The sequence below is a fragment of the Agelaius tricolor genome, unplaced genomic scaffold (assembly GCF_023055355.1).
Source record: "Agelaius tricolor isolate 1412-34295 unplaced genomic scaffold, bAgeTri1.0.p SCAF_10, whole genome shotgun sequence".
In the NCBI taxonomy this organism is placed as follows: domain Eukaryota; kingdom Metazoa; phylum Chordata; class Aves; order Passeriformes; family Icteridae; genus Agelaius; species Agelaius tricolor.
In genome coordinates this window covers 27,733,351-27,744,055 of record NW_027269270.1, presented here as the reverse complement: position 1 = coordinate 27,744,055, position 10,705 = coordinate 27,733,351, and the positions used below count along the sequence as shown (strand labels likewise).

General features: G+C 37.4%; 1 protein-coding gene across 2 annotated transcripts in view; it reads right to left on the bottom strand.

Moving 5' to 3' along the window:
• Nucleotides 1-10,705, bottom strand: part of CCDC93 (coiled-coil domain containing 93) — a 32,177-nt gene that overhangs the window by 5,095 nt on the left and 16,377 nt on the right. For both annotated transcript variants that reach the window (XM_071435376.1, XM_071435377.1), the window contains exons 12-19: nt 8,167-8,283; nt 6,671-6,733; nt 6,416-6,489; nt 5,780-5,861; nt 5,333-5,404; nt 4,126-4,197; nt 3,749-3,857; nt 1,122-1,204 (exon numbers count right to left, since the gene is read on the bottom strand). In XM_071435376.1, coding sequence (XP_071291477.1) covers nt 1,122-1,204; nt 3,749-3,857; nt 4,126-4,197; nt 5,333-5,404; nt 5,780-5,861; nt 6,416-6,489; nt 6,671-6,733; nt 8,167-8,283 — 672 coding nt within the window. The remainder of the gene's footprint in view (nt 1-1,121; nt 1,205-3,748; nt 3,858-4,125; nt 4,198-5,332; nt 5,405-5,779; nt 5,862-6,415; nt 6,490-6,670; nt 6,734-8,166; nt 8,284-10,705) is intronic.

The following is a 10,705-nucleotide window of genomic DNA, read 5'->3' as shown; positions in this document are numbered from 1 at the left end:
TGAACTCATCTCTCCAAAATCTGAAATCCTCCATCTGAATGAGATAGCAATAAGCAGGCATGGCAGAATCTGCAGGTGTTCCTGACCTTCCCTTGGATAAATTCAAATTCTGAACCCCCAAAAATAAAACAAAACTCCCAACAAATAAGTCTGTATTAAATACTATTGTAAGGGAGAAATTAAAGTAATGTTAAATAATATAGCTTTTACTTCATCAATTTTTAAAAATATGGCATATGACTCTTCTGAATGGAAAAAATGAAAACCACCTAACGTGGATTAGAATCAGCTGCTTAAGGGAAGGAAATGGTTGCTCATGATCTCCAAAACAGGATGTGAAAGAACACTGAAAAAGTGTCCTTCAGAAATGTGACCACTGCTTGTCTCACAAACTAAAGAAATACATCTAAATAATGCAAAACTCACTAATCTGTTCTTAGTTTATTAGAAGAAACAGAGAAACCTGAGGTATAAAATACAATTTTGTATTTTAAAAGTAAAGTGGTAATTTTTATTTCCTCTTGTTTCCTCCTATTTCTCCATCTTTACTGAAATCAGACACTTGTCATTGCAAAAAAAAAAGACTGGAATTGCTCAGTTATGCCCAAGAAAGAAGTGAACACGACATAGATGGGAGAGAGGAGGGGAAAAAACCATTCTTTCATGAAAACTACTCTTCTGACCCAGTAAAATCACTAGCAAATAAAGTGTAGGCAGCTCAGACCCTGAGAACTAAATTTGATGCTGCTGATAGCAGCTTAAATTTGCTCTCCAAAGTTACTGACTGTGGTCTGGGTTCATAATAAAAGGTATTGACCAAAAAGAGAGAAAAGGGTAATTTGGTGCTATGATTACAGAGATATTTGCTGATCAAATGCTATTCATGTTTCAAGAGCACAGTGAGTGTTTAAACATGCTGTACAAACAGCAATTCTTTTACAACACAGACCATTGCCCCTCCAAGATTACACATATTCTTATGATTCTGTTGTTCCATTTTTGTTTACAAAGACCAGTAAGTCTGCTCTAACAGGACTGAATATGGTGAAAGCCAAGCAAAAATTTTTTAATTCCTTCCCCACAGACTGAATACTTAGAAAATAGTAATAACATTTTCTTACCTCCTTTTCCAAATATACTTTCTTATCATCCAGTGTATTATAAAGAGTAAAAAACTGCTTTGTTTCTTTGTGAGTTGCTGAGACTGCAAACAAAAAAAAGGGGGTAGAATAATAAAAGAATATGAGGTAAAATGGAATCTGTAAAAATACTCTGTAGGCTTTCCATAACATATTTTCCACTATCAATAATGGAACACAGTCACTAATGTACATGCAGGGGGAACATCCTCCCAGAGTTCTCTCAGCAGGGTTCCAGCCATCATCTCCTATAAGAACAACACAGCTCAGTGTCTAAATTAAGCCCAACTGCTGCCAGCCCTTTCTGCCAGCCCATGCTGGCACCATCAGCTGCCTGTCTGTGCTTCCTTCCCAAGCTGTGCCCTGACACCACCAGGCAGCTGTGCTGCTCACAGGGGCCTTGCCTGGCTTGTTGGAGGGGCACGGGCTCAGCAGGGACAGGGAAGAGCAGATAATCTTGGTAGTACTGCAGGGGAAAAAAGTGCAATAGACTGTAAATGTCAAGTTACACATGTGCAAGATGCCCAACAAAGCTTCTGCTGTTTTAAAGTATTTTTATCTTCTTCCTAATCTATGTGTGGTGATAGAATTAAGTAATACTTTCTGGTTTAGGTGGTTACAGCAGATGTTGGTCAGAGCTCAGCTGGGAAGGCAAGGCTCAGACATGCCTTCCCTTTGGGTCTACAAGATGATACTCAAATCTGCTGAGTGTTCCTCTAGTCTTAAGCTCTTCAATGCCTAAGGAAATCCAATATATTTGTGACTTCCAAGGAAAGAGTTCAACAGGCAGCAGAAGTAATTCTGGCTAGAAACCACAAGCTGGAAAAAATGTATGGGTTAAAAATTATAAATCTCAGTGAAATCTTACTCATTAGTCTGGGATTTGCAGAATTGCTGCCAAATGAAAGAGGCCTTTCCCAAACCATTTCCTTCATGCAACTCCTGCTCTTCCAGCAGCTCTGGTAGTCCCAAGTGTTTCATGAGTGGATTCCACAAAACAACTCAGAAAACCTTTCACGATTTCACCTGTGTTGGAAAGTTGTGCCAACTTTTGGAGCCTTATGGGCACCCACCAGAACCCATGCAGGGTAAAACAAAGGGGGAAGAGGAAGAGGGAACCAATTGGCTCATTGATTCTCTTAAACATTTTCAATGGAAGAGACTTAGTTAGGTGAAAACCAAAACACTGAATATAACTGAAAAGGATTCTGGTGCAAAAATCACAAAATCACAATGGTTTGAAATTAGTGCTGAAGATTGTCCTGTCTAACCCCTTGAAGCAAAGTTTAAAAAAAACAGGTTTTGGCAACTGAAGGTCACCTGAATCTGGCTAAGGGAAAAGCCTCTAAGTACCTCTAAAAACACAACAATTCACAGAAAAACTGGCTAGAGATTTCCAGCTCATTTCTCTAGAAGCTTAGCCTGGGCAATGCAGGTTCCCAGCCATGACTGAGCAGTGTGTTATCCTGAGATACTACTCACAGTTTGTACTTTAGAAAACAAAGTCCCATAAAATTCAAAGCATCTTAAATCTATATCCAAAGCTGCCCAAGTCTCTTTGATGCTAATCTCTCTGTACTTCAGATATAAAGAAGCTCCATCTTTTGAGCAGGTAGCTCTGACCAGAGCTCCGACAGAGAATAAGACATGTCAGAGAATGTGCAGAAAATTTAAGGAAAAACAACAAAGCTCTTTATATCTGGACTTGATTAAATAAGCTGCATGGCACAGCAAAGAGGGGGGAAGAAGCACTGGACTTGTACTGACATCTATCCCATGTATTTGGACAACACACGTGGAGAACAGCACAGAACTGTGCCACTGGAGATGCCTCACCAGGGCAGGGGATTTGGATCCCAGCCAGATAACCAGTTTGGAACTGCTCACCCTTCCAGAGCTTGTTTCACACATTTATTTAATAAATGCAGACTATCTCTGAATCATTAGCTGGGTTTTCTTGTGCTAACACACAAGTTAGTTAAATATACACCAGTAAGCATACTGGTCTGTTATCAGTTTAGTGGAACAACTTTGAAATTTTATTCCATTTGCACCTTTTCCAATTTTATAATTTCTGATCATAACAGTTAAAGACAATTTGTATTCGGCTCCTACCAAGGAGCCTACCAAGATGCAGCAGGATTGTGTTAATTAAAAATGAAAGAAACCAATCCCCTCATGAAACTGTTTTTACTTGGTAGTTCTTGACATAGTTTGGTTCAGAACCAGTTATGTCATGTCAGTGGAAACAATAAAAGAAATCTAATGGTAAGGCAAATTAATTAAACACAATTCAAACTTACAGCAACCTCATTTGTAAATGGTGAATTAAGGAGCTCAGAACATACTGGCTATTAACCTAAATGACAGAACCTGCTGCAGACAAAATTTAGTCCAGAGACCTTGTGCATTGAGTTTCACCCTCAGGAGTATTCTTAAAGCCCAGCTTATAAAACCTCAAAAATATGATGTGTAACATGAATACCAAAAACCTTTAAAATACCACCAAATTAGCAGGTGCTGTTGTTACATGCCATATGCTTAAAATGCAACTGCCCTCCTTTCAGGGCTTTAGCCTTCAGCAGGATGGTCCTGCTTGATATACATACCCTGACTGTAAAGTTCAATAAATCTCTTCTGATACTGTGTGAGCTCAGCTCGGCTGGGTACTTCATCAATCTTGCGTTGTAAAATGGCTATTTCTCTGTTTCTTCGTGCCTGAATAGAAAGTTAGGAGGGGAGAAAACAAAGCCTCTTCTTGTTCTCTTCTTAAAATGGATGAAGCCCCCCCAGCAATACTTTGTTATTAAATAATTGATTTTAAAAACAAAAAGCTTTGGCTGAGGATCAATTTTTTTTTTTTTTGCAATTGATTTGTGACAGAAACACTTGTTAAAATTAGAACAACAAGACAATGTATTAGAAGTTCCAAGATAAGACAAACATCAGCAATTTTGCACAAGTAAGGACACAAAGAGTAACTCACCAGTAGCAGGCGGATCTTTTGAAGTTTCTCTTTCTCAGCTTTGTACTGCTCTTCTATAATCTTATTTGGCTCCTGGAAGTTGAGAACCCAAAACAATTGTGTATTACAGTAGCATACGAGAGCTGCAGTGCAAAAATGGGCAGATTTGATTTGTTTTCTGCTTTTGCCTATCTCTGGCTCCCACAATAACACCAACATTCATTGCTTGGGGTTTTTTAGAATAATAATTCGTTATCTGTATTAAAAGCCTGACATAATTTACTCTAAACAAGGACATTTAGATGGTTTTTAACTTTTGATGTTTTAGTTTTTAAGAGTTATCAATAGCTTTTGCACTGCTTTACAACAGTCACACTTTAAATGAAGATACAAATTCAAAGATTGAGTGTACCCCTTGTCTGAGTGTTTATACTTTGATTCAGTGGTGGGGTTAAGAATAAACAAGGCACCTGAACAGAACATAAAGCCTCTGACATGTGTACTAAACTTCCTGCAGTGTAGGCTTCTAAATTTGAAGATCCAGTGAACTATGTTAGATAGTTTTTTTTTCCTTGCTGAAAAATTTAAGATTTCAGTTTGCACTTTAATTTTTTTCATGCCGTGTTGAGGAGGACAGCAGCATCATGGAAGTTGTAACCTGCCTTGTTCCAGAGGCATGAATGCATCAAATGTTTACCCACTGAAAATAAAGTCATTGAAGCTTTTCCTTTTCTGTTCATTCATTATTCATTGCCATCAGTCTGGATGCACTTGTGTTAAAGTCTAACTTCTGACAGCTGCTCACTGCATGCAGTGCACTGAGCCACTGAAAGCTCGTGCTTTCATCCTTCAGATAACCCCACTTCTAAGAAAAAAAACAACCAAACCAGACATTCTTTCTAAGAAGGACATGTTTCTGTCAGAGATATGCACAGCTTTTAGCACAACACCCAGAGATTCTTCTCTGGTACTACAAAGAAAGAAGTAAAAGGCACAAAAGCACCTACAAGCAGAGCCCCATGGATTCTGCGAAAGAACAGATAATCCTGTTGCTGTTTGCACACTCCTGTATTTCTAGGATTATTAGCCTGAACCGTGGCTTTACAGAGCTCTTTAAATATTCTAGCAGATACTTCAATGCTTACAAGAATGTCCCAGAAGTGAGAAAGACTTAAACAATCATTCCCAAATGCAATTTGAAAATAAGAACTTAGGCTTTTGCTATTACCTGTTCCTCCCCATCTTCCGCTGCTTCAGCTTTCAGAGTCTCAATATTTTGTTGTAGTCTCTCCATTTCTTCCTTTAAAACAAACAAAATTTGAGGTTTTTTTAACTGAGACTTCTTCTCTTAAGAAAGGTGAGGGAAGGATCTTGACAACACAACTTCTAACAACATTTCAGAGCTGATCACACACATAATATTTAAATTTGGAAGATTAAACAGCATTCCCTGCTTAAAGGTATTAAGAAAGGCCACACCTGCTTAAAGGTATTAAGGAAGATCCTTCCTCACTCCTCCCTGCTCCAGGGGTGCTAATATTCAAAATAAACTTGGAGTTAGCAGTACCTGGGAGTGTGGGACAGATGACAGACAGGCACACACAGCACAACACACCTGGAAAGTGCTTATTTACCAAGTTTGAAATGAATCCTTCCAGGAGACACTGGAACTTACCCTACAATGTGCTTTGAACTCTTGCTCCTGGCTCTTTAGGTTTTCATTCATGGCCACCAGTGCTCTCAGACTCTGTAATATGCTAAATTTGAAGATCCAGTAAACTATGTTAGATTTTTAGTTTCCAATTTAAACAGATGGAGAATTAACATATATTAAAACAAGCTTAGTTCTAAATAAATTTACAATAAAACCTGGGTAAATTAAAACCCCAAATATCAGCACTGATAAACCAAGGTCAAAATAAAGATGGAGTGTTACACTGAACATTCTGATGGCTTTGTTATGTTTTAACCTCATTGCTGTGAAAGTTTTGAGAGACTTCTATTTAATTTATGTGAGATGAAGGTTTCAAATATGAACAAAATAAATCAAGAAGGCTTCATCTGCTTGTCAGATGTGTCTAGGGTTCTTCTGCTTTAAACACCTACAATTATTTTGAACTACAGACTGACACTTTTCATTCTGACTGAATCCTATTGCAATGTTTCCCTGTCTCTGGAAAGCAAACTGGAGAATAATTTAATTTTTAAATCTTAGTTATTTGTTAAGGTTGACAAACCAAGAATCATTGAATGATTCATTTTAAAACCATTATTTTTCAGAATTTCAAAGGTAACAAAGGAAGAAACTTACCTAGAATCTGCTTGGGATTCTATTGTTTCTAAGGCTGCCAATTCCTTGTCCAGCTTTTCACTGTAGCTCTTAACCTAAGGGTTACAATTAATAATAAATTGATACTAAATTGATTAATAATAAATTAACTTTCCCACACCATGAGATCAGTGAGTTAAGCTGGCAGACACCTTTACTGTTTAATACACCCCTTCACAAACAGAATTTCTCAAAAAAGTTTCAGCTACAAACAGCACAGATAAAACCAAAGATTACCTCTGTTAATGTCTCTTTTGCTTTGGTACATTTTGCCTGGAGATCAGCACATTTAGCTTGCAACTGTTACAAAAGAGGAAAAAAAAAAGAGTTGGATTCTATATTCACACTAATTACACCTGTAATGGAGAACAGAGAATATTTGAGCTGTTCATAATGGTTGTCTGTCAAACAGCAGGCCAAGCATAACAAACACTGTCTTTTCTTGTCAGCTACTCTTGCAACTGATTGCAAGAATTCTGACTGAATATTTAATTACTAATAGCAAACATTTTCCACCTGATCCTTTAGGTCCATAAAGTCCCAGAATAAACAACAGCTTTTCCAAAATAGAGGCCAACAGAATGGTGACTTACTGGACAGAATCTCTGCTAAACTGCTCAAACTCTTCTAGCCTGGCTGTACTGGCCTAGTTTCACACCAAGCTAAGAATGAGTCCCATTTTATACTTCTCCAAATAAGTCAGGGCAATTCAAGACTTGCACAGAAGCACCATGGCACCAAACCACAGACACTTCCACACCAAATAACCAAGCTCCTTTATGGTTTTCTTCTGTGTGTCTATGGAAAGTCTAGTAAGGCAGTTAGCAAAATATGTATTATAAACAAATATTAGATATTTCACTTGGTAATTCATTTACAGAAGATAATTTTAGAAGAACATCCTTCTTTAAATTCCCTATGATTTAAGATAACATTGCAAATAGTAACAACAAAAATAGGGCATGGTTTACAAAAGTGGAGCAAAAGTAAGCAAACAAAAAATGCACATGTAGCTCAGTTCCACTTCCTTTCATGCTATTTTAGTGTGCTGTTCACAACACAGAGCTGTGACTTAATGCTCCACTCTTCCCTTTCCAAATTTATAAAAATAAAGCTTTTTCATTGTTTTTCATAATTTTTTACCAATAGATCACCAACAAATTTTATCCTAACTAACTAAAAAAAATTAAGTCTGCAGTGCACATCTCATGAAAACTGACATGAATTGTTAGTTTTGAGAAATCTTGCCAAAACTTACTGCAGTATTGAAGCCAGAACTCCATAAATATTACTTAAAAGACAGGGTTCTTGACTGTCACTGATTTCAAAAGCTGCTTTTGGCAAGTGGTAAATGAAATTCAGCCAGGAAATTCTTACTTTAGTAAAGTGATAAAAGGATTATATTTGGCTTACAGCTGTCAGTACATTTTTTCCCCATATAAAAACAGCACTGAGATTGTTATGTACTGAAAACAAGCTGCACAGAATTAAAGGGCCCTCAACTGTTAAAATGGCAAAATCATGGTCCTTCCCAAAATTAAGGCTGAGCCAACTGCCCCCAGGAACACAACCTGTTCTCACAATCCAAGGGCAATGCAAGCAGAGAAATCAGTGTTCAGCATGACAAATAGCTGGTGCAGAAGATAGCTTGCAGATATTTTCTGGATGGCAAAAACTTTGTGATCAACCACTTTTATCAATGTTTTCTTCCTTACTACACACACAGTACTTACCTCTTCGAGGAGTTTGGTTTTCTGCAAGATCTGCTTGTTGAGAGATGCCACCTTCCTTCTGTGTTGCTGGGCAGCTCCAAGCCTTTCTGGTCTCTCCTCAGCAGAAAGCTCAGATTGCTGAAAAACCAATAACAACAAGCTTTTGGACCTCACAGCACTGTTTTCTGCTTCTTCAGAAGCTCAGGAAATACCAAAGTGGGACACACCTATGATATTCCTTATCAAGAACTGTGTCTATCCAAAAGAACGACTTAACTGATTTACCTCCCATCAAAATAAGCAAGCAGCTGAACAATTGAATTATATTCCAAAATTTACAAGTAAAGTAAGCTAAAAAAGTCAGGTGCTCTGCAACAGGTGGAAAATAGTACAGTGTACTAGAAGATATATTTTTTTTTCATCAGCATTATGGTTAAACTTGGTAGAGCTCTTCAATGGAAAAAATGCAAGCATACTAAAAAACACCTTAAGCCATGGTATTCACTGAACTTGTTGAATCAGAGATGTTCCACATCCCAACAAGCAGCTCCAGAATTTTCAGAAGCCTTGAACAATAGTGTGTTCTGAAATAGAGGCTTGGATGCATCTCCATGCTGAATGACAATGACATGCTCAGTGTGGTAGATGTGTTTACCACTCTGGGGTTTTTTTGTATGTGCACATGCACTGCTGACACCAGCCTTTGAGAACTACTCCATCCAGCATGCATTGCCAAGGGTGTCTCATAAATGCACAACAGAGACAGCAATCTGGATCCAGCCTCCTCTTCTCTTGAATTGTGAAAGCAAAGCTGACAGAAACATTCTTTATAAAAAATAACATTTAGAATAGAAATTGTATTTTTGCAGTAGACAAAAGAATCATTAAAAACCAGTGATATCTTGATCTCTAAGGTATTATTTGCCTAAAAATTATTTGTACCTTTTGGAAGTCTTCACTTTGATACTTACATCCATCTGTTTTTGTAATTTGCTTCAAGCACTCAGACTTCTTTTTTTCACTTAATCCATTTTCCAATATTTCACTAGAAAACCAGTTAATTTTCAAGTACCTCAAGTGCTAATTTATAGTCTGTCAAAGACTTCAATACTAAGTGCTTCTTGAATAATTACCCAATGTTGACAACTGCTACAATGCATAATCAGCTAAAATGCTACAAGAAATGTGATATATTCTTCACTCATATTTGCTCCTGGTTCCACTCCAGGCAGATGGGTAAGCAGCTTAATTTTAAATGAAAATAAGAGGCAAAGCCTGTCTTCCTCCTCTCCATTTTCTATGTAATTCATATTGAAGAGCAGCTTAATGATGTTATGTTTTTACATCCATGCAAGAAAAGACCAATTCTGATGGCTTAACCCAACAATTCAGAGGCTTTCTTTGCTTTTGTTGTTAGGAAAGAAAGAAATGCCTCTAAGCAACACCTGTGACCCTGAACTACTCAACAAATATATACTCAGTCTTACTTATTCCTCTCATTATTTAGGCAAATCACATTCCTTCATCATCTTATGCATTCCAAAACCTTATCCTTCTCACCACCACATTTAGCCTCTCACATGCATAAGATACAAATGGAGAAAAATGGAAATGCAAGAGAAACAAACATGAGCTGAACTAGTCTGAGACTGATGTTTGCAGAAATAGTAAAAATCCATGTAGTACAGCTTTCCCATTAAAAAAAAGTGGATCTTATTTCAAGAAGTAAACTTTACAGCTTGCTTTTGGAAAATGGGAAAGAACCATCACTAATGTCTCTGGCTGTTTAAAGATGATCAATTTGCTACTCATTAATAATTTTCTGCCAGTATTTTCAGAAGGTGAGGAATGACACTACAATCCCTCCTCCAGTTCACTCAGCAGGTTAACATGGAGGGGCAAATGCAGAAAATTCTAAGCACTGACCTTGTGCAAAAATGCCTCTTGTAAGAAAGGTCCTGGCCCATGGCAACATCAGACCTAGAATTTGGCTTGTCAGGTATCTTTACTGGGCTTGTGGTAAGACAAAACTCTGATAAAAAAATAAGCACTGCTGTGTTTCTCAGGCCATGTACAGTTACCAGGGGCTAAGACTATTAGAATTATATCCAAACATTGCTGATGCTTCAATAAACTCTTTGATAACATCCTTAATTTTTTTCCTGGTGCATGCATATGTGCACAGAAATTCTATTTTTTTTATCACATCCCATAGATTTGAAAAGTGATCTATTTTTGGTTTGACTTGAATCAGTTCTTACTTTTCAGAGTATTAATCATTGCTCTACTATAATAGTCAAGGTCCTGCTCCCTTCTCTCAGAACAGAAGAAATGTAACATTGAAATATGACCCTTGGGCTTCTGTTCTTCCAATCTTTTATAATAAAGAAAGGCCAAGAATTTGCTGTTGAGCTATAGGGTTTATCTCCAAAATGGGAAAGCTCCATACCTCAAATGTGTCAAGAAAAAGGAAGAAATATGAGAAGACTATTGGACAAGTAAGAGCGACCTATAACTCATATCTGGCAGTGATGTATTGGATGCATTAATTGCTTGAAGA